The sequence below is a fragment of the Ochotona princeps genome, chromosome 9, assembly GCF_030435755.1.
Source record: "Ochotona princeps isolate mOchPri1 chromosome 9, mOchPri1.hap1, whole genome shotgun sequence".
In the NCBI taxonomy this organism is placed as follows: domain Eukaryota; kingdom Metazoa; phylum Chordata; class Mammalia; order Lagomorpha; family Ochotonidae; genus Ochotona; species Ochotona princeps.
The window spans coordinates 35,084,229-35,109,468 of record NC_080840.1 but is presented as its reverse complement, the minus strand read 5'-3'; the positions used below and the strand labels follow the sequence as shown (position 1 = coordinate 35,109,468).

The 25,240-nt window shown below is 37.0% G+C and overlaps 1 protein-coding gene across 1 annotated transcript in view; it reads left to right on the top strand.

The window, feature by feature from the left end:
• CPQ (carboxypeptidase Q) overlaps positions 1–25,240 on the top strand; it is a 353,449-nt gene that overhangs the window by 174,605 nt on the left and 153,604 nt on the right. The window contains exon 4 of the mRNA XM_004580618.3: positions 2,871–2,982. Within this exon, the coding sequence (XP_004580675.2) occupies positions 2,871–2,982 (112 nt within the window). The remainder of the gene's footprint in view (positions 1–2,870; positions 2,983–25,240) is intronic.

Here is a 25,240-nt window from a genome sequence, read left to right as displayed (position 1 = left end):
GCTTTGATTTACTAACTATATGCTGAGCTGGAAAGGAATTTTCAATCAATCAGATTATCAATTGATAAACAGATTATCAATCTGTTGCATGTTAATTACACCTCAAACTTTTCATTGATATGTAACATTCTCAGAGAGAGGACACAGTGCTAACTACATGGGAAGATGAACTTTAATTGACTGAGCACACCTACCTTCCTGGTACCCAGATTAGGAAATAGAGCATAACAACCACCCAGAACTTTCTCTTGGTGCCCTTCCTGTCACTAGCTGTCCCATTTTGCTAGTTTAATAGTTTATACAAGGAACTCGAAAAAGATCATGGGAAATGGAATGAAGAGATAAATTCATGTTGGTGTAAAAAACTTTTAAATGCATGCTGCATTTTATTCATAGTATGCGTTTGTCATGAAATTTCTGAAGACCCACTCATTTAAGCAGAATTATACATGATGTGTTATTTTCTATTGGGCTTTTGTTTCTATCATCATTATGCTTATGAGTTTCCTTCAAGCTTATCATTTATTGTGTTTGCTGATTCTTTACCCCTGTGCAATGTTCCATTGATAAATGCAACAAAAATTTCTTCATTTTATAGTTTAAAAAAGTCTAATTTCTTTATATTATTTTCTTTGGTAGAGGTTATAGCTATTATGAATATTGTGTCCTGGGTATCCTGGTAAATGAATTTTGGTAAAGTGTACTATATATATGTCTGTTTTCCATTACTTTAAAATATCAAATGAAGACCCTTGGAAAGGAAAAGGTTCATTTTGGCTAATAGTTTGGAGGTTCACGGTTGAAGACTAGGTGACTCCATTAATACAGTACGTGGTGAAGGCAGATAATCATGGAGTGGGTGCACTCAGATGACAACATGGTGAGCCAGAAAAGAGAGACAACAGCTGGAAAGAACTTAAATTATCAACTCCCTTGTGAGAACCACTCTCCAAGGGTACATCCTTTCTTCCTGACCTTAAGACCATTCAGTTGAACCATCTTTCAGGCACCATAATTAACAAGTCTCTACACTTAATCCGTTAACATTAAGACATCAGAGTTAAACATCTACATGAGTTTTGATGTGACAGCTTCTACTTAGCCCTTAAAACACATGCATCCCCACAGATGCACTCATGTTTCTGTTAGATACATAGCTAGACTGAGTCCTGGTGTGCATGGTTCTGCGCATGTGTGTGTTCAGATTTCATGGGCGAGAAGGTTGAATGAAAGTATTTTATCTGTTTACTGCACACTGGCAATGTATGAAAGTCCCAGGTTGCTTCACCTCCTTACCAGTGTTTGGAATTTGCTGTCGTCTTCATTTACTCATTGTGTTGAATGGGTATGGAATATGGTTAAGGTATTTTTCCTTGGTGATAATGAACCTGAGTACCTCTTCACATGGTGATTATTAATGTTGCTTCTTGATAACATTTCTGTTAAAGACTTCTGCTCATCTGTTAATTGGCTGAGTTTTGTTACTATACAATAGGAATTCTTTATGTAATATAGACATCAATGTATATCCATTATATATATGTATAGATATACATATATATATGCTAAATAATGCCCCACTTTTATAGACTGCTTTTCAGTATCTTAAGCAGGATCCTTCGATTCATAGCTTTTAAGCAGTCCAATTTAAAATTTTTTTCTCTTCTGCTTTGTACTTTGTGTCCAGTTTGAAAAAGCTTTGCCAACTCCAAATTGGCAATGTTTTTCTTCTCCTAAAATACTACTATTTAGGTTTATTATTCATCTAATCTAATAATTTTTTATTGATTATATAATGTTTTAATTAAAACACTTTCTTTCATGTTGATGTCACATTAGCCCAGTCCATCATTTTAACCTAGTTTTTAATTTGCTTCAAATATTTTCATATAGTATATACATGTTTATGCTTTCTTGGAATTCTTAAAAAAAAACCAAACCTGTGGTGATTTACAATTTATAATCTCTAAGTTTATTTAACACTAATATAAATTGAGATATCTTTTTTTAAGATTTATTTATTTTTATTAGAAAGTCAGATATACAGAGAGGAGGAGGGACAGAGAGGAAGATATTCCGTCCGATGTTTCACTCCCCAAGTGAGCGCAAAGGCCAGTGCTGCGCCAATCCGAAGCTGGGAACCTGGAACCTCTTCCGGGTCTCCCATGCGGGTGCAGGGCCCCAAAGCTTTGGGCCGTCCTCGACTGCCTTCCCAGGCCACAAGCAGGGAGCTGGATGGGAAGAGGAGCTGCCGGGATTAGAACCGGCGCCCATATGGGATCTCGGTGCATTCAGGGCAAGGACTTTAGCCGCTAGGCCACGCCAGTGGGCCTGAGATATCTTTTTAAAGTTTATTTTGTTCAATTACATCTAGTTTTTTTGAAGTCAAGGGTATTTATTTACTGAGCAACAGAATAATTTACAATTTACAAAACAAAATCATGTATAAATAATTATTCTCAGTTTTCAATTAAACTTAATCCAGTGCGTGTTTCTTAGGTTTCTTCTAGAATTTGAATCAGTTGAGAATATGCTTTGGACCACATTTTTATATAATCTGTGTTTTAAGACAAAATAAATTTTTTTTTATTATAAACTGTCTTAGTAGTAAAATAAAAGAGAGAAATGCCAAGACTCCAATCATAAGACAGTAACAAAGAAGGGAAAACCTTTATTATCCTTATTTGATCAGTACAGATTATATACATGTATGGCCTGGGACACTTTATTTGCACCAAATTTCTCATTAGAAATGACACATACATTGAAAGATGAAAAACAGAAAATATAAAATTTTGGTTTTTGTATGTGTAATGTACTTGATCCTTCTTTGATGTTATTTTGCTTGGCTTTATTTTTTATTGTTCTAGGTTGTACTGGTCAGCGGACATCTGGACAGCTGGGATGTTGGGCAGGGTGCCATGGATGATGGTGGCGGAGCCTTCATATCGTGGGAAGCACTCTCACTTATAAAAGATCTTGGTAAATATTTAGAAAATAATTAATCAAGGTGTAAGAATCCCAGCAGCGATGAGTTTAAGTTAAAACACAAAATACTTACCAGATTGCTTACTGTGGTATGTCCAAAGATTTTTCAGGGGTTTGTATATAATTGGTCACCAGTATATTTGCAGTAAAGAATTAAATTTCCCTTAAAGAAAGAAACTTTAACTCAAGTGTACCCCAGATATCCTAAATTTTAAATATTATCAGATACTGGGAAGAATGAAAAAGCAAATAAATTTGAAACACATTAGCCAGTGACTACGTAAGGACTCAAGATCAATGAAAAAGAAAAGAAAAAAAAAAAAAAACAACAGCATTCCCCTGCTTCCTTCTCCTTTGTGTTAAGACACTATCAGGCCACTAGGGCAGTTGCTAAAGGTCAGTGGTTTTTCCATGATAGAAATGTAACATGATCCAGGACAAGTAAAACTAGATTTTCAGAAGATGGACAAGCATTCAAATGACTGGCCATAATAAAACAGCTTACTCTCATGACTATATTTACAAAGAAAAAAACATATATTATCTTCCCATGATGGTAAAAAAAAATTGAATTTTGAGTTTGACTAAATGTAACAAAATAGTCATTGAATTGAGATGATCATGGCTGAATTTGGCCAATCACGGTTTGAAACATATCAATAGACTGTCTTGTACCATGTTGTGAAATAACCCCAGTTTCATGGAGTCAGATCTGAACATTCCATTGCGTAAGTACTTAAGTGTTTGAAATCATGCTTGTCCTCCCATTCTTCTAATCCTGTAAACAACTCATTAAATAATTGTCCATCTTATTAGCAACAGATTGTGGAAATTGTCTTGTTTGAGGCAAAGTTTTCTGTTGCAAATCTTGTTTGTGCTTTAAAGTGGGTAAGTGAAAAGATGCTCATTCTTATTTTTACTCTTAAGTAGTGCCCCTGTTCCCTAACATTGGCACAACTGGTGTTTGGATCAGATAATTCTTTGTGAGATCTGCCCCATGCATGATAGGAGGCATCCCTGCCTTCTACTCATTGATACCACTAATACTGTCTCCCCAGAACCTCCCAAGCTGTAGCAATCAAATATGTCCCAGACATTAGCATTGCACTGTTAGGGTGGGAGAGAAGGCATTATACCAGTCTGAGAACCACTAAAATACATGGAGGAAATTTTTCTAGGTAACCTTAGTATATGGTCTCTCTCTCTCTCTTTTTCTCTTTTAATTTAAGAAAACAAATTCACTGGAAACCTTAGGTTGTATACAACTATACTTTAATCATCATTTTCATAAATGACAATGCACTGAGCACCTTCTTGGTTTTTCTTTTTTTTTTTTTTTAAGATTTGTTTATTTATTGGAAAGGCAGAGTTAAAATGAAGAAAAAAAGAGAGAGAGAGAGAGAGATCAGTATTCAGTAGAGATTCAGTATTCAGCCACTATTCAGTAGCCTAGTGGCTAAAGTCCTCACCTTGAACGCACCGGGATCCCATATGGGCACCAGTTCTAATCCCAGGGGCTTTGCTTCCCATCCAGCTCCTTGTTTGTGACCCGGGAAAGCAGTCAAGGTTTTAGAATACTTTGTAAGAACTTAACACAGATGTTAAAGCATGTCTTCATAGTAGAGCTGTAACCTTCACATGTACCTATGCACATGGTCCTCAACATAAATGTAGTTTCAGTGTCTACTTTTAATGTTGGGTAAGGTTTGAGAGAAAAATTATTCAACTAGGCAGTCAAAAAATAACTATTTCACAAAAAATCTGGGAGACTGTATTTCAATTCTTTCTCTTCTACTTGCCTTAAAAGTGGTCGGGGGCCATCTCTTCCTTTTCTCGCATCATTCCTAAATGTATCGGGTTCTGGAGTAAGGTAGGCAAAAGGCAAGCATGTTTCTTCTGTGTACAGAAACAAATTACTTTGGAAATCAGTTTTGCTTCAGTGCGTTCAACCAGCTTGTTGAGAAGCATAATGATGGAGTAAAAGCAGAGATCAGGCCCATGGGAATGCTGTTTGCGGTCATGGTGTTACAAGCTCCATTTTTGGCTACAGGCAGATCATTTGGACTCTGTCAACTTCATCATCTCTAGACAAGTGTAAGCACAGAGAGTACTTCATTTGCTTTACGCTGAAATAAAGTATGTCTTCTCCAGGCTTTGAGGCACTCTTCTTTGTCACTCAGTATGGGACCCTTAAATCACTGTTGATTGAGTTGAATTCAATTGCCTGGGTAAATGTCAAACACCAGGCAAGGGTGAGTTGAGCATCTTTCCAGCTCTGAACTTACATGAGCTTCGGTTGCTTTTGATAGCAGTTAGTCTTTTTAATTCAGGACTTTAATCTCTCAAAGATTTCTGTTCACATATGAACATATGAGTAAAACTCTAAACAGCAAAGCGACTTTGAATTAGTGTCAAGAGGCAGCATAATTATGACAAGACACAACCTTCCAGAGTCAGATGCCTGAGTTCCAATCTCAACCCTGCAATTTTCTAGCTTGGTGGTATCAGGTAAGTTACTCTGCTTTTCTTTGCCTCAGTTTTCTTACCTGTCCAGTAAGGGTATTAGATTCTGTCTCAAGAAGTTGCTTTGAAAATAAGAGGAACTATTCACATAACATACATGACTTTGATATTTGTGACACAGTAGTTTTTCTATGAGAGGTTGATGGTTTTGCTGTTTTGTTGTGTGTACCTGTGTGTCTTATTGCTACTCTTGTCAGTGATTATTTTGCCTCTTGGTTTAATATTCTGGTTATACTAGTATAACTCTATAGCCAACTGCTATAGTAAGAGACACTTTCATGTTTTCATTTTCATACTGTTTTTCCGAACTCTTAAATTTCTTGAAGTCACTTCCAGCACCCATGTTCTGCTGATATTGAATGGCTAGTGTTTACTCTATACCATGTTTTCTGTGAACACACCCATTGAGCCTTACTCTTAATTTCATAGTTGATTGTGGATATCTATTTTGTAGATTGCCTTTGTTTTAAGATGGAAAACCAGTTCCAACAGTTGACATGTTAAATAACTGGGCAAACACTTCTGAGATACTAGAATAAGAAATAGAATCTTGGGATTAAGTGCAAGAAGTGGACTCAGAATCACATTACTAAATCACCTTAAGTCCAGACTGTGTAATAGAATAGGAAAGCTCTGCGGCAACCTATTTTTCCAAGGAAAATGAGACTCTTTTTGGATGCTATTCCTTGAATGATGCAACATGCAATGTGCATATCGAAGTCCCTCAGGGGAGCCTGTGAGTTTAAAGTGTTGGTCTAGTGGGGCTTTCTGTTAGTCAGTAGTCTTTTTTGTGGGATTCATCCTTCTAGTATCTTCCCCTTTGTCCTCTTTCACCGTTCTTATTGATTCACTCTCATGCTCAAATCATCACCTTAAATTAGATTCAATTACTGTAATAGAAGAGATATTTGTGCTTTGTAAATATAATCAGTCATTCCTGAATAACTGTCAACAGAAGGCTATTTGCTGTGAAGTGTTATTGAATACTTTTTTGTATGTGTGGTTTACTGGACTTGAAACTGTTTATTTGAAATGTCATTTCCTGGAATGTTCTAGTGCTAGTGGGCAGAACCTATAACCAGACTTTTGTGCTTCAAAATGTTTATTTGGCACCTGAAGATTAAACTACCACCCATTTCAGAATTCTCCCAAATTTATTATTTGAGTAAAGTTAGAGTTTTGAATTTTCAGGCCTAGAAAAATGATGGAACATAGAGTTAACAGGATCACACAGATGACAGAAAACAGAGTTGACAGGATCATTTGGTTGTTGGAATGTGGGTGGTGTAAGAAGCAGCTTTCGAGGCAGGCCCTGTGCAGTGGTGGGTCAAGCTGTCCCGTGGGTGCCAGCATCCCAAATGACCAGATGAGTGCTTATCTGAGTCCTCGCTGTTGTTCTTCTGACCCAGCTTCCTACTAATGGCCTGGGAAAAGTGCGAAGGTTGACCCGAGTGTTTAAACCCCTGCCAACCTTCTGGGAGATTCAGAAGATTCTCTGGCCTCTTCTTACCCCTTCCCTCCTCTTTTCTCCTTTCTTCTTTCCTTAACTCCGACTTTCAAACAAAAAAATCAATCTATTACAAAATAAACATCTTTCTGAAGAATTTTAAATAAAAACATGCTGTGATGATCATACAGCTTGAAAGTCTAGCTAGTAGAAAAATATTTCTGTATGTTTCCTCATTCAGCAAACTTTTTTGTGCATGGACTTTATGTTTACATACCAAATGCCTTCTACCAAGGAGGAAGAAGACACAATAGCCCTAGAACTCCATGAAGTGGGAGAGACATTCATTCAAACATTGAAATGAAATTGCTCTAAGTTGTCTCAGTGTGGTATATACAAATCATTTTTGGCCTCTGGAGAAAGTAGACATCTTAGGGGCTTGGCTATATTGTGGCAATTTTACTAAGGTAACATTTGAACTTGTTTTTATATAACGATAGGTAGAAATTCTGGAAGCAAAAGAGGAGCACAAAATAATTCCCAGTGAAGGAAAAAGGTTTTCAGTTTTGTGTGTATTAAAAGTATGGAGAAAATTGTTGACACTAGCAGTCTTGAGGTGAGGAAGTGGTTACAGAATTATAGGGGATGTCCACTGACATAATCTTAGAATTTTTGTGCAGTGGGTGAGTTACTTGAGTAATCAAGGAAAAGCTCTCAAAGTGTTCACTCTTCCTACAACTTTATTTACTCACTTCCTCTTAGTGGGTAAGATGGTTTGCATCTCAAAATTGTTGATCATTTCTTCCTTGGGAAAGCCCCACAACATTCAATCCTGTTTAACTGAGGAAAGGAAATGGACCAAGTTCTTAGGAAATAGAAAGCTAGATACAGCAGGAGCCACAAAAAAATTAGGGTTAGCCCAGGTGCAAAAAGGAGACACCCCTTAGAGAGTGCCTTTCCAAGGATTCAGGCATACTTCTGGGTGTAATAAGATTGTCAGTAGCTAGCATTCCTCAGATGCTACTCTGCCATATGCATCCAACTCTACTCTTCCCAAAAGTATCCCCTATTGGTAGCTAACTTTTGTTCTGTCCATATCACAAAGAGTGAAAACTGAAACAGAGAAAAGCTAACACCTCTGCCCAATACATCACACAAATATTTGAAAATTGAAATCCCAGTGGCCTGCCTCTACCTGGTTCTCTTAAGTACTTCCAAATATATGCCACATTTCTTTAGATGTTGGACACTTTGGCTGCTTCTAAATGCTAGGTACTGTGAATAATGCTGTTGTAAATGTGGTGGTGCGGATTACTGTTTTATTCATTGTGTTCATTTGTTTTGGGTACATACCAGTAGTGGGAATATACTAAAATCTGGTGATGTGAAAAACTATTTCTAGGTTTTTTTTAAAAGAAATCTCCATGTTGTTTTCCACAGCAGCTACACGTATGTACTTTCCCACCGAGAGTGTATGAGTGTTTCTATTTATCCACAACCTCTCCAGCATTGGATATTTTTTGTGTTTCAGATTTTAGCAATTCAGATTGTTGTGAGGTAATATCTTATTGTCATTTTGATTTTCATTTCTCTGATGGCTACTGGTCTCGAGCTTTTATTCATACAATTGCTGGATATTCATATTTGGGAGGGGGAACTGTCTTTTCAAGTCCTTTGTCCATTTCTCAACTGAATTAGTTGGTTTACTTTTGTTGAGTTTTTCTATTATGTTGCAGATAAATTTGGGATATTATTTCTTTGTTGGTTATATGATTTGCAAATATTTTTCCTGTTCTTTTGGATGCCTCTTTGTTGATATTTTCTTTGTTATTGAAAAGCCTCTTAGTTCTGTATAATCCCATTCACTTGCTTTTGTGGTTTTGCATGTGTTTTGGGGAGTCTGACCAAAGAAATCATTCCGCACACCGGTGTGTTGTAGTGTTTCCACTACATTTTCTTCCACCAACTTCAAAGTCCATCTTGCGTTGAGTTTTTGTGTACTGTGTATTGTGAGAGGAGTTGATCTAATTTCATTCTTCCACATATATAATCCAGTTTTCCAGCACCGTATTTTGAAATAATTATCCTTACTCTAATGTATGATCTGGGCACTTTTGTCAAAAATCAGGTGTTTGTATGTATACACACTGATTTCTGGTCTCTCAATTATGTTCCATTGATCTAAGTATCAGCCTTTATAACAATGCAATTTGGTTTTAAGTACGAAGTCTTGGGTCGTATGCTTCGAAGACAATATGATAATGACTCCAGATCAATTTTTCTTGTACAGGATTATTTTGGCTATTTGGTGTCTATTGTGATTCCACAGAATTTTAGGGTTTTTTTTTTCTAATTCTGTAGAGAATGTCATTGAAATTTTGTAGATTGCATTGATTCTTATCAAAATAAGAATTGCTTTATGTAGTATGCACATGTTAACTGATTTTCTGATCCATAGACAAGGAATATTTCCCAATTGGGTTTGGGCATCTTTGGTGATTTATTTCATAAATGTTCAATAATTTTGGTTACAGAAATCTTTCACTTTAATAAATTTATTCCTAATTATTTGATTTTTGAACTATTATAAATAGTATTTCTTGTTTTCTCATTCTCTGAGCTTATCATTAGCATGTAAAAAGCTATTTTTGAATGTTTATTTGTAACCTGCAAATTTATTGAGTTGATATATAAATTCTAACAGCTTTTTATGTGGAATGTTTGGGTTTTTTTTGCATGTACAACAGCATGTCATTTGTATGCATAGATAATTGGACTTCCTCCTTGCTAATTTTGATAGCTTTTATTTCTTTTTCCTGCTAATTGCTCTTGTTGCAACTTCTAGTACTACATTGAATAAGAGTGGTGAAAGTTGACATCCTTGCCTTATTCCAAATCTGAGGGAAAAATTGTCCAGCTTTTCAGCATTCAGTATGATAGTGGCTTTTGGTTTATGACCTATAGCCTTTTAAATTTTGAGTTATGTTTCCTTCTATACATAATTTGCGGTAGATTTTATCAGGAAGAGTTTCAAGTTTTAATTTTATTTTTCTCTGCAGCTATTGAGATGATCATGTGCTTTATTTTTCATTCTCTTGATGTGATTTATTGCATTTATTGATTGGTGAATGTCGATCCATCCTTGTATTTCTGTGATAAATCCCACTTAATCCTTATATAAGCTTTTTTGCATGACTTTAAATTTGATTGCTAGTATTTTGTTGAGAATCTCTATCTAAATTCACTAGGGGTATAGATTTGTAGTTTTCTTAACATGTCATATCTTTGCTTTTAAAATCAACATAATGCTGGCTTCATAAAAGATTTTGGCAAAGTTTCATCCTATTCGATATTTTGGAACAGTTTGAAAGTTCTTAATCACTTCCACTTACTTTGAGTGTTTTGAAGAATTCAATAGCAAGCCACAAAGTGCCAAATGTTTTGATTACTGCTTCCATCTCATTGCTTCTTATGAGTCTGTTTAGATTGTCTGTGCCTTCTTGATTGATTCTGGGTGGGTTATATGAATCCAGGATTTTATCCATTTCTTTTATCCAGTTTATTAGCAAATAGCTCTTCATAGTTTCTTACAATCCTTTTTATTTCAGTGGTGATGGTTGTAAAGTCTGCTGTTTCATCTCTAATTTCATTTATTTGAATTTTTCTCATTTTGTCTTTGTTACTCTGGTTAGAGATTTATCTATGTATTTATCTTCTCAAAAAGCTAACTTTGTTTTATTAATCCTTTGTATTTTTAGTTTCATTTTCTTTTCTGCTCTGATCCTTATTATTTCTCATCTGCTGCTGGTTTGGGATTTGGTTTGTTCCTGTTTTTCTAAGTCTTTAAGATGCATCATTTGATCTTTAATTTAGACTTTTCTCTTTTTTAATGTAAGCACTTAATGCTATAAACTTCCCTCTTAATACTACTTTTGTGATATCCCACAGATTTTAATATGTTGGATTTTGTTTTCATTTATTTCAAGAATTTTTATTTCCTTTTTAATTTATTTATTGACTTTTTAATTAAAAGGTAGCATGTTTAATTTCCAAGTATTTATGAATCTTGTATAGTTGTTGTTGATTTCTAGTTTTATTCCTTTATGGTCTGAGAAGATACATGATATGATTTCAAGTTTTTAAAAATTTACCAAGACTTGATTTGCAGCCTAAAACGTTTATCCTAGAAAATGTTCCCGGTGCTGAAGACATGTGTATTCTCTACTTTTTAATAAAATACAAAATAAGTGTCTGTTACATCCATTTTCTCTGTAGTATGTTTCATCCACAATATAGTTATTGATTTCCTGGATGATACATCCATTGGTGAAAGTGGGATGTTGAAATCCTCTTTGGTGTTGTGTTATAACAGACGCAAAATGCGTAATAGTATTTGTTCTGTCTGAGTAGCCTTGGGTGCATAAATATCTATGATTGTTATGCCTTTTGCTGAATTGAAACTTTTATCAATATATAATATCATTCTTTATCTGTTTTTTCAGTTTTTGGCTTAGAGTCCCTCTTATCTGATATCAAGATAGCTGAGCCTACTTTCTTTGTCTTCAAACAGGCTGGTATATATTTTTCCAACTCTTCACTTTCAATCTGTGTATACCTGTGTTTGTGAAGTGAGTTTCTTGTAGGCAGCATATTGTGGGGTCATTCTTTTTCACATTCAACCAACCTGAATCTTTTGGTTGGTAAATTTAATCCATTTGCCTTTAAGGTTAGTATTCATTGAACTTAGATCTGTCAGTTTGTTGATTGAATAATGATTCTACCTAATGTGTTATTGAATTTGGTGGTGACAGATTTCCATGCTTATTTCTAATACAGGACATCTTTCAAAAGGATTGGAAATATTTTATTTATTTTTCACTTTTAAAAGATAATTTCTCTGGTTATAATCTTTTTGGTTGAAAGGTTCCTTGCCCCCTTTAAGACCTTAAATAAATGGGATATACTGCCTTCTGGACTTGTAGGGCTTGCAGTGAGAAGTCTAATGTTAATCTAATTCATTTTCCTTTATGAGTAAATTGTAAGTAAGCTTTCTATCACTGTCTTCAGTATTCTCTCCTTGTCTTTAACCTTTGACAGTTTCATAACAATATGCCTTGGAGAAGAACTTTACTGGTTGTGTCTGTGTTGGTTTCTCTAAGCTTCTTGCATCTGGATGTCCATGTCTCTTTAAGACCTGAAGAATTTTCCACTAGCATTTCATTTAACAGGCTCTTAACACAATTTTCCTTTCCTTCTGCTTGAGGAATACCTGTGATAAAATAGTTGATCATTAAATGGTGTCCTACATTTCATGTAGACTGTCTTCATTTTTTTCTCTTCTCTTTGTTTTTGTCTGATTAGGTTATTAAAAAGTTCTTGTCCTTGAGATTAGAAATTCTTTCTGCCATTTGGTTGACTCTGCCTTTAAAGCTCTCAGTTGTATTTATGATTCCAATCACTGAAGATTGCATCTCCAAAATTTCTATTTGGTTCTTCTAAGGTCTCTCTCTTCAGTAATACTTGTGTACATGTCATTCATTGAATTGCTCATTTCTTTGAAATGCCTTTCTATATTGACTTGCATCTCCATGAGTTTCCTAAAGTTATTATTTTGAGTTCTGGATCTGTCATTTCATGCAGATCCTTCTGTTTATGATCTAGAACTGTGACTGGAGGACTATTGTGTTCTTTTGGAGGCTTTATGCTACCTTGTTTCTTCCTGTCTCCTGCGTCCCTACATTGACGTCTGCCCAGCTGGTGCACCTACCCCTACTTTATGGAGTATTTTATATTGGAAAATAGTTCATGGCTTATTATCTGGAATGAAGTGCATTACTTGGATTGTTGCTTTGGTTGTAGATCTAGATGTTCCCAGGATTGTGGTCTCTGAGGTATTCCTTTTGTTTTAATTAATGTCAGCTGTGTCTGTGACACAGTTGTCTATTAGGCTATAGTTCATATGGATAAAAATGTGTCTTCGAGATGGATAATGGTTTCTTTAAGTGTATGCCTTTGGTCCCCTGAATGTGATAGCCAAGACTATAACATGCTTGGGGGCTGAAGGTCACAAGGATGGCTGTCCCCTGTCCTATTGGCAAGCTGGAATGATGCTGGGCTTGTGGCACGAATTGTTGTGACTCTGGAACCGTGTGATATGGATGGTCCCTTCCTCAGGCCCTGTTTGGGAGTCTAAATGGTTTTGTGGCTGCTGGTATCCACAGCCCTAGTCCTAGTACTGAATGAGTTAAAGTGAACTAAGTTTGAATCCTACAGGACGACTATAATGTATACAGACTGTACTCCAGAGTATATAATCTAGTGGAGTAGAGAACCTAGAAATGGAATGATAAAGGACATGGAGGCTTAAGAAATTACTACAATTTATCCTGGAGAAATGAAGGCATGACAAGAGCCAATAATCATATCTTTAATGCCCTAGTAGATTTCATCTCTCTCACTCAAGAATGGTATATATTCTAATCTAAGGTGTTGCTATCCGGTCAACCTGGGCCATCTCATTAAAACAATATTATCACAATTTTACATGACTCAGCTCATCTGAACTCTCCTATTTGATCAAGTGTTTGACAGTCCTTTTACGTAAGGCAAATAAGTGGGCAGGATATCGAGGCTCTTATGATGCAGCAACAATGCATTTATACAGAGACATTTGAGCTAAGCCTTGGAAAGTAAGATAAAAAAAGTAGGATTAAAAAGAAGAAAAAGGTTGCAACTCAAAAAAGTTTATAGTTTGAGAATATTTACTTAAGTCCCAAGCAATACGTGACTGAAGATTCTGAGTCATTTGAGAGATGAGGGTCAGTTTGTGATTGTTATTGGATGAACACTAAGATATGGAGCTAGAATCATTGACAATTTTAAGTATATGTTTGTTATAATAGGTCTTTTTCCCTAACTTCTAAAGTAGCATTGTGAATAGAAGGCAGACACACACACACACACACACACACACACACACACAGAGTGGAATAGAGTTTGCAACCATCCAGAGCTTGGAGAACAATAGCCTTAGGGTTACTAAGCAAAGTTTGTTTGCCCTGTGGTAAGGGGAGCAGTTTCTGCCTCTCTGTGCTGGACATATTCAAGAGGAAGTGACGCAGTTTCCAGAGATGCTGTGTCCTTCCCCTACACATTTATGTGGATCATGCTAATCTTGCATTTTGCAAAACTTGTGGTTCAACCAGCTTCCATTGAATTATGTTTCAGTAATCTTGCCTCAGAGAACTGGAAAGAAATAATAAAAATGTACTGTGAACAGCTGACTTGACCTTTATGGTTAACTGGGTTTTAACTGTCCTGGAAAAAAAAAGGAAAAAAATTGTCCTGGAATATAATGAGTTGCTTTAGTCTATTCTTAGAGCTCTCCCTCCTGTGGACATCCTCAAAAGCAAACCCTAGGCACAGGGAAATCCTGTTGTATGTGAGAAAGAAACAACAGACTAAAAATTATAGGGAATAAGTGGACTGTGGTTAGAATGCACAGTTGCATTCCTTCTAACATCCTGCTCATATGAAACAGTCTTCATTCGAACAGATGTGACTCCAATCTCATTGTAAATCCACCTCTCTTAAATCCTAATTCAGGTCTGAAAGTAAATGAGAGGCATCATGGATGTAGAGTAAGTGCACATTTTGTGTTACAATATCTCAGCTTCAAAATTTACTATGTACCAAGTGGCTTGAACAAATTATTCAGCTTTTAAAATCTGAGAATCCTCTTCATGACAGGGGGGTGCAGTTTACTCTGAATGGTTGTTAAGATGATTTGAAATAATTTAGACAACACCTGACCCCCATTAAGCTGACAGTAACAAATTAATTATTATTAGTTGTTAATTGTGCCAAAATAGTGGGCCTGCCTGTTCCAGTGATATAATCTCAGATGTTCAGATTTAATACTTTTTTAAATTAACATTTGTTTTACCTGAAAAAGTGGCAGAGAGAAGGAGAGGCAGAGATAGCTGTTCCTTGTGTTGGTTCATTCTCTAGTTGGTCACAATGGCCAGTGCTGTGTCAGGCTGAAGCTAGGAGCTTCATCCAAGTCTCCCACAAGTGTGGCAGAGGCCCAGACCATTGGGTCAGCTTTTTCCGGGCCAACAGCAGGGAGTTGGAATGGAGGTGATGCAGCCAGGACATGAGCAGCCCATATGGGATGCCGGTAGTGCAGGTGGTGGTTTTATGAACTACTCCACAACTCCAGCCCCTCGGTTATTATTCTTAGCTCTCATGTGTATATACACGGCACAGCTCAGCTTGTTCAGGGCTGTTCCCATGCAGAGAAGCCTATATAATAAAAGAATATTATCTGTTTGTAATGAGCCAAACTCACAGGATTCCTCCACAGTGTAGATGGAATCATGACCATATGTAGGGGTCATGTAAAGTCAGTTCTTTCTTCATGCTGCTTAATAGACATTTACAGATTACACAGACTTAAAAAGAACACTCCTTGGATAGGGAAATGGAGCGATCTTCATCTTGTCCCACCTTCTTTGCTCTATGTCTTCAACCTAAGTAATGCTAGATACGGCAAGATTTATACTATTTCTCAACAAATGGCTGGTAAAAACGTGAAATGGTTGTTGAAAGCAACATAATTCACTGAAATGTAAACTACTTAAAATGTAGAACTCAGCCCAGAGGAGACGAAGAGATCCAGTTCACTACTATTTACAATTTAGCCCGGTGACAGAATTTTTAAGAAATTCCTCTGCTTTTAATATAGTTCAAACGTCACATTTCCAGGCTTTCCCAGAAGATCCTCATGAATTGAAAACCAAGGACAATGACATCTCCAGAGCAAGCAGAACGTGCCCCTTTTCTCCTGCAATAATGGCATTTTTAAAAAAGGAATGTATTTAAAATAGTCTGTATTACTCCTTTGATGAATGTGAGTGAAAAATATAGGGACCTGTTTCAAAGCCTGTGTTTCTCTCTGATCACCATAGATACATTCAGCAAATTCACATTCACTTGTTTCAGGCAGCATATTAGAACAAAGAAATATTTTACATAGTGCTTTATAATGACATGATTCCTTTTTTTGAAAAAAGGAAGTACACATGTGAATTCATCTTTTGTAGTTGAATAATCTTAGGTGAAGTCATTTGAGTGTCATTTTTGGTCACAAACAAGTTTGAAAGAGAAATTTTTGAACTGGTTATCTTCCTGGTATCTCACAATATATTGTAAAAACTTTTTAAAAAAGACAGTCGCTAGCCATTATGTTTAGTAAAATAAGCCAGTACCCCAAAAGGCAAATGACATATGCTGTCTCTGTTTCTCTAATCCTTGATGACTAATACACATAGCACAAAAGATTTGATCTATAGGAGTGAGACTGATATTGTTCACAGCCTTCGTCTGTACTCTTGACGAACAGTAGGGAGGTGTTTTTTTTTTTTTCTTCCTACTTGCTATTAGTTGAATTTTTTACCTAATGGAGTGTTAAGCCTGTGTTTGTGAAGTGTCACTGTAAAAAAAAAAATTAAGCGGTAAAGTAAGAGAAGGATGGATAGAGAATGTGGTTAGCAGGGAGGGCAGGGCAGTAAGTACCATTATGCACCAAAGTCTGTCATGAATTGTGTGAAATTTGTCCAGATTATATAAATTTAATAATTAATACATATAAAGCAAACACAAAAAGTTATGAAACTTATAAGGCATAGGGCTTTGACAAATGCTAAGTATATTCCCAAACAACCACAGGTCCTATATTTTCATTTTCACACGCGGCAAAATTAACTGAACAGCTGGGAGAAAAGAGAGAGCTAATATTTACTGAACATCACCTATGTGCCCATCACTTTCCGTCATCTTTACAACATCCCTCTCAAGCTTGCTTTACTACATTACATTTGCTAAGTCACTGTCCTTTACCCGTAAAGTAGATGACAAAATGCCTGCAGGGCTGTTTTGTGGATCAAGCATAATATGAGCAAAACATGCTTCCATCTGAGTTGCAAAGATGAAAGATACGGAAGGAAACAGACGGTCATGCTGCTGGTTACCACAGTCACCTTCACTGGCCTGGAAATCAGGAGCCTTTTGGTGGCTTAGTGATATGGTACCTAGGAAAACAAACTGTAGAGTGGTTATAACAAGGAAAAGCTCTCCAATGCCTTACATTGTTGTACCCCAGTACAATTATTGTACTAATTACAAATGTATGAAGTTCCATGACTTTTTTTTAAAAAAAAAGATTGATAACAGCATTAAATACTTAATACTTGCTTGAGCATAAATAAAGTATGTTCATAGATTGCTCATCCAGGATTTGTTATGCAGATGGGAGAATGGGAGAGAGTATTTCTGAATTCAAGATGAAGTAATAATGGCTTGCACACACTGTGCCAAGCTCTGAGCTAAGTGGTAGGTACAGATTCTCAGTGGTTCTAGAACATGAGGATTATTATTCCATTTATACATGCAAGACCTAAAGCCTTGTTTCTTATGGTTAATTTAATTTTTTTCTCTTCTTTTTTTTATTTGTTTTTTGCTAAGAAATAATTCAACCATTAAACTGATATTAAAATAAATAAATAAATAAATAAATAAATAAATAAATATAAAAATGATGCTGAGTTGTAAGCATAAACATGCCCATCCAGACTTTTTAATAAATCTTAATAATTTTGTTTCCTTCATTTAAATGAAATTAAAAGTTGAAGCCTGTATTGTACCTGCCCCCAGTCCAGTATCTTCTTCCGGTGCACATATAATCAGTGCTCTGATCAACCTTCAGCACGTGTTGCAAGTGCACATAGACTAAACTGGTATCATATTGCTTTTGTGATTTTGGATTTTACATAAATGGGATTATTTTCTTCTACATTCAGGTTTGTCTGGTATTTCTTCCATCTTCTCAAATGATTAATTAGTCAATTAATTTTTAGCCTTTCTTCCTAGCATTCATTTTAAGGCTTTGTTTCTCGAAACATTGGTTTAACTGTATTTCACTATTTTGGAAAGCATCCATTAAGGCCATGCAGTCTAGATATCATGATTTTTTATCATATTCTATTCCTTGATTCTGGTTAAAACAGCTTTGTTTAGGTTTCCAAAACCGGAGTCTTACTTAGTTACTGTCTAGGAGGTTACTGAATTACAATTCTTTGGTAGTAGTTTGTTCGGAGTTAATCTGGGCTTAATACTTGGACATTTTAAAAAATGTTTTGTATTGATTTGAAAAAATATAGAGCCTTATTTTCCTGGATTTTACATATATATCAGAGCAAACTTATTAATTGTGCTGTTCAAAACTGTCATATCCTTACTAATTTCTTATCTGCCTGATCTATTTTTTTTAAAGATTTTATTATTATTATTGGAAATCCGGATATACAGAGAGGAGGAGAGACAGAGAGGAAGATCTTCCGTCCGATGATTCACTCCCCAAGTGAGCCGCAACGGGCCGGTGCACGCCGATCCGAAGCCGGGAACCTGGAACCTCTTCCGGGTCTCCCACGCGGGTGCAGGGTCCCAATGCATTGGGCCGTCCTCGACTGCTTTCCCAGGCCACAAGCAGGGAGCTGGATGGGAAGTGGAGCTGCCAGGATTAGAACCGGTGCCCATATGGGATCCTAGGGCACGTTCAAGGAGAGGACTTTAGCCGCTAGGCCACTGTGCCGGGCCCGATCCATTGTTTTTTGAAAGAAGCGTATTAAAGTCTCACAGTAGGAATGTGGTTTTATAAATTTCTCTTTGAATTTCTATCAGCTTAACTTTATATAGTTTCAGGCTTTATTGACTTATATAGCTTGGCCCCAAGACCTTCTTTATCCTCAATAATGGTTTTCTCAGCAAGTATATTTTAGTATCACAAAATGAACTCTATTTTGATTGCTCGTTCTTTCCCAGTTCTTTTCCTTTGGAATTATCTAGGTCATTACATTTTAGTTGATTCTCTTGTAAACAGTGGAAAGTTAAATTTTTGTAATACCCAATATAAATATACTGGAAATTGGTTTACCTTTATTTAATGGTGATTTCTTATATTTTAGCAACCTTATAACATTTTTCTATTAAAGTTATTTTAATTTTCCTTTTTATGTTTCCATTTCTGACTTATTTTTGCTTTCTGGTAGATCAGTTGGCTCTTTTTTTCTTCCTCTTCCTCTCCTTCCACTATTTAGAAACTTGCATGTTTTATTTATTATCTTAAGAGAGGTACTATTAAAATAGTATGTATTAATATCACATTTGTGTCCATTAAATAACAAAGAAAGCATAAATTACTCCAAAATATCCCTTTCCACCACACGTATTATCCTATCTGCTATTGTTAACCTAGTGCTTTCATCATGCCTTGTTTATAAACTCTCCCTAAACTTGTTGTTACCTGTTGGTTTGCTTGTTTACTGTGCGTTTGCCTCTTTACTAGCTGTGTTATCCTACATATTGATTCAGTATGTCAGTGCCTCAGTATTCTCATAACTATTGTGGGAGTTACAGTAATATCTTCCTGCAGATTTAAAATCATAATTAAATGAGCTAATTTAATTCCTGGACTTAGTAACTACTCAGAGAATTCTAGACATTATTATTATTTTGTTAGTCCTTGCTAGATTTTCAACATGTTTACTAACAACCTATTAACTGTTAATCCTTTCTTGTTATACAAGTAACTTTCTACTTAAAGAAGAACTCATGACAAAGAGAAAAAGACCTTCCATCTTCTAGTCCACTTCCTAAATGGCTGCAATAGCCAGGGCTGGGCCAGGTGGAGACCAGGAGCTTAGAATTCTATCTAGGTCTCCCATGTAGGTGGCAGGGGTCCAACTAATTGAACCATCTTCCTGTGCTTTCTCAGGCACATTCTCAGAGAGCTGCATGGAAATTAAGTTGTCAAGACTTGAACTGATGCTCATTTGGTATGATTGTGTCAGGGGTGAAAGCCTACTCCACAGTTACACAAACACAGCACCATCATGCGTACTTTTTGTTTTTCCTTTTGGTAGAGTAATGTTCCAGATGATGATCTCACGTGTTGTCCTTTCATTCCTTTCTAAAAGAAAAATAGTTAAAATTAAATAAATCTGTCTACCTAGAATATTGTTCCCAGCAAAATTCTCATTTATAAATAAAGGTGAAATAAAGACCTTCTGAAACAGCCATAAATTGAAAAGAATTTGTTACCACCAAGTCTGTCTTACAAATGTTACTCTGTGTGCTGCACACATGGAAACATAATCAGCATCACAGAATAATGTGACAGTAGAATTTAGCCTAGTAATAGTACACAGAGCATTCTAAACAAGCAATAGAAATACTTTGGGAAAATGACAAAATCAAGTCACTACTTAATATACTTGAATATAGATGGCTCCTGCCATTGGCCTGACCCAGGCCTGGGCTGTTGCGGCTATTTGTGGACTGAACCAGTCTGTTCCTTTCTGTCTGTAACTCTGCCATTTAGGAAAATAATTTTTTTAACCAGGATCCAACTATAAGAAACAAAGCTTGCCAACAAGTATACAAATAGCCTGAAAGTAAAAGTATCAAGCAACATAATCCATGCAAAAAGAAATAAAAAGTGAGCAGGGGTAAGCAGGCACCCTAATATCAGATAAAAGAGACTTTAACGAAAAAAAAAAAGACGGAGAAGGGCATTTGTAATGATTATGGAATCAATTATACAGGAAGATGTGACTGTTGTAAATTTATGTGCACCCAATGCTAGGGCAACCTGCTATTGAATGCAATTGTTAATTAATCTAAATATAGACAGGTTCCCAAACAATGATAATGGGGAACTTCAACACCCCTGCTTTCATCAATGGACAGATCAAGTAAGCAGAAATATCAACAAGGAAACAACAGAATATTTGTGATTGGTTAAAGGAGTCCTTTTCCTGGTTGTGTGTTTGAAAACACTGATATAAAGCTACTGTATAGATCCCCAGAAAGAAGGGATTTTGCTTGCTTATCTGTTTGTTTAACAGGAAATTTTAGCTGTTGCTGGGTGGTCCAGAAACTGCTTCTGCAGCCATTTCTCTATCCCTTCCTGACTTAATCTCAGCACCTACAGAGATTTGATGTGGAGTTCCTAAGTGATCTAGCTGTGGAGGTTGATTTGCTTGTATAGGATATTATTTGGATTAGCACAGAGAGTATCACAGAAATCATTATATTCCCCTCCGTTCATAATGACCCTAATCTCACATCAGATTACAAAGCTATGCATCATCGAAGCAAATTTATTCATTTCTGGCTTTGTCAATGAGTTTCCTTAAGTTGGGCATCTTGTGTAATCAGCCCTCACTTCAACATTTTCACTGTGGTCCTTTCTTTAGCCATACAGAATTATTCTTTAGAAATACTTAGACTGATTGTTCAAAAGAATCTTCTTTGCACACATCCCAATCCCCACAGTGAATACTGAAGTAGCCATCCTTACTTCCTAATCTAAACCACTCATGACTCTCACACCTGGTCTTCCTATGAAGTCAGGCTGTCATCAGAGGACAGAAGGCAGAACTCCAGTCACTGTGAGCTTGGGAGACAGTGTAGGGCTAACTTGGGAAGACAACAGGAGGTATAACTGTTTCTCGGTTGCTATACGTCTTTAGAGGAAGCTTGTTTTTAGAATAGAGTTTTGTGGAGGAGTCAGCAATATAGTTCTGTTATCCAGATTTTTGAATCACACTCTCAGTCTTTGATTTTCCTTATCTACTCCTTTGTTCTATTTTCTGCGATGTTAAAGATGCTTGAGGAATGAGCATCTTGGTCATGTCTATGCTTAGAATTACTCCATTGAAATCTGAAGACTATGAATAAAGAGAATGGAATAGAGGATAATGTTGTTTACATTTATGGTATGGCCCTGGAAGTCATGGGGAAGTGGTATGATGGTCGCAGGCCATAGGCTTTTGCCTGCTGTTTGTTTCCAGGAGCCTTTTATTGTACAGCAACTTGCAAATACCCTACCTATGCCACATGGATTAATCACTTCTCATTCACATCTGCCCTTCTTGCAGGTACTTGTGTCAGTCATATTTTAGCCTGTTATGCAGAACTTTCAGTCCTTGTATGCATATAACCACTGTAGGATACAATCCAATAGTGTTTGTCAAATCTAATGGATTTCACTGCACCCATGTCCTTTAATACAGGAAAGTGAGAGGGCCAGGGAGAAGTTTTGCTTTGGGAAGGGTATAGAGCAGTAATCAAGGTTTTGTCCACTATAGAAAAAAAGGTATAGAAAGGAAGTGTGACTATGACCAAAGAGAAAGAAAAAAAAATAGTCTGGCTCCTTGCAGCTCAGTCAAAAAGAGAATAGATATTGAGGCACACATCACAGACTCAGGTGGGAAGTCCACATCCTTGTCTGTTTGAGCTGGTCACAATCACCACATGTCTGAATTTTGATCTTTGTAAGTGTCCAGCCTTTATTTTTGAATATTTATCTATTTTTATTGGAAAGACAGAATTACAGAGGGGAGGAGAGACACAGGATGTTCCCCCACTGGTTCACTCCCCATGTGACCACAACAGCTGGAGCTGAGCCATTCTAAGCCAGGAGCCAGGAGCCAGGAGCTCCTTCTAGGTCTCCCATGTGAGTGCAGGGTCCCAAGGCTTTGGGCAATCCTCAACTGCTTTCCCAGGCCACAAGCAGGGAACTGGAAGGGAAGTGGAGCAGCCGGGACACAAATGGGCACCCATATGGAATGTTAACACTGCAAGGTGGATAATTAGCTTGCTGTGCCATTGTGCTGGCCCCTGTTTTGTTTTGGATTTTTGATTATTTGTTACATGTACTTGACAAAACACAAAAATAACGATCACTCATCTGCTGGCTTACTTCCCAAATGTCCACAATAAATGGGGCCAAGTCAATCAGAGACCAAGAGACAGTCTTTAAATGAGCTACTGTTGGTCCCTTTGGATATGAAGTGACAGTTATTTCTTTTAGGAAAGATAGATGTAATGATTTTTTAAAAAATCTTCTTTCCGTTGATTCACTCCCCAAGTAGCCAGAGTCCGGAGTTGCGCCAATCCAGAGACAGGAGTACAGAGCTTCTTCTGGGTCTCCCATGTGGGTGCAGGGTCCCAAGGCTTTGGGCCATCCTTAACTGCTTTCCCAGGCCACAGTCAGGGAGCTGGATGGGAAGTGGAGTTGCTGGGATTAGACCGGTACCCATAGGGGATCCCAGTGCGTGCAAGGCGAGGACTTTAGCTGCTAGGGCCCGATTTAATGATTTTTTTTAAAGGGGGTAGGTTGGTTGTGGTCATAGCGGCAGACTTTTGTAATCCTTTAAGTTTTATAAAAAGTAATGTAATATTGTCAAGTGAACTCTCATGATGGGAGGTTCCAGTCACTATGAGTTGTTCATGGTCATCTTTAAAGCGTTCTTTCTTTCCACACTGTCAGCTGCTATGTACAGTTTATTTAGCTTCAGAAATGTTGTTTGAGATTACTTTATAACCAAGGAATTAAATTCTTTGGGGTTTTGATGGTTTGTGAATTTGGGTGGTTTTTTTATTTGTTTGCAGTTCACTAGTCTACTTGTGGAATACTTTTATGAGGATTTGCACTGAAATTTTACATTCATATGCAGTTTATACACACCTTTTTTTCCTGTCGCACACTTACTGAAAAAAAGATACAAAAGAAAAATAATCTCTGTTTCTTCGTGATGTTAACTCCCCTGCATTGATCTGTAATATACAGTATAATGACTCCTCTGCGTGAGTCTTAATATCTGACATTGGGATGTATATGACTTCACAGTGATCAACATTTCCCTGACCTACTATATACATATCCGAGGAATTTGTTTTCATTCTCACAGACTTGAGGAAAGCAGGCCTTTTTTATTTATCTCTTCCTGTGATTTGCTACTTGAAACCATAAGAGACGTTCAAATGCGGATGGTCTGCTCTAGATTTGACAAAAACTTGGGCGCTGACCTCACAAACCAAGATTTATCTGCTGTGATTCAGCGATGAAAACAGTCATACTAGCAGTTAAAACCTCCTCCTAAGACACCATCCGCCAAAGGGAACTTTGGTTGTTCTGTTTCTTGTTAAAAGCAGCTGGCGATTTTAAAATCAGACACTTGTTAAGGGGGAGGAGATAAAAATGATCAAATGAAAGTGCCCCCTCCCCCTCCAATGAAATATGAGCCTAGGATGTGCACTGCTGTAAGAAAATCAGTCTCAGAAGTCTTCTCTTGATGCTGTCTATATAATTCCATATTTTTATTTGCTCTTCAAAGATTAACCATTTTACATATTTATTCTTTTGGAGTGGAACACATTTAGACAAAAACAGATTTTATGAAATACCAGGTTCATATAAAAAGCCTGTTTAAAATACTGTGCTTGTCCTGGCTTTGCTGGGACTCAGACAAGGTTATCTGCTGTGTAAATTACAACTGTGGTAGATAGGTTTATGCCGTTCCTTCTACCCCCATTTCCAGGAGGCAGAGGGTATTTCTGTCACAGTGAGGGATACTACCCATAGAAGCAGAGGCCTCTGCAGGCCCTGGTCCTGAGACACTGCGTGAAGGCTGCCTCAGAAACCATCAAGTGCCATGATTGTGGGGAAGCATCTTCCACAGGAAATGATTCTGAAGAATGAAATGTGCAAGACCAGTTTTACAGGGTGTGAAACCCTGTGATTCGTGGGACTTGCCTCCCTATAAAAAAACATGGACAGACAAAGCGAAAAGGAGTGGGCATATTGAATTTCCTCAACCACACCAAATTTGGACCATGAATCCTTGGAAACGAAGTAACAGGAAGTCTCGGAATTTAGCATCAATCTACCCATAGAATTTAGCATTCCTTCTGGTTTAAGAAGTTCCAGGGGATCTCTGTGGTGCTGAAATTAGTAGAACATACTTCTGTTTGCTCTTTGTCCATTGGTTTTGTCTCCCCATGAGTCTTTAGCTAAAAGCAGATGAACCTTCTCTTTCCTAATCACTATCAGGATCAAAATCTCAAAGGCTGTTTGGTAGGACAATCTGATGGGTCACATGAAGAAACTGAAACTCAGGAGGAATAGAGAAGTTGCAAGAACACAGAGACAGAGTATATGTCAGGCCCAGGTTTTCTGGCATGTGTACCAGAGCACATATCAAGCCAGCTGAACCCCACCTCTCTACGGCATCACTTGTAAGTGGGTCTCCTCATGTGTCAACCACAAGCCACCCTCAGTTTCAGCTCTGCACCTTTGCCAGTGCTCTTCTTGTCCAGTTCCCCTATTTTAACCCATCACATCTCTCAACATTGCTCAGTCTAATGTCATGTCGAAGG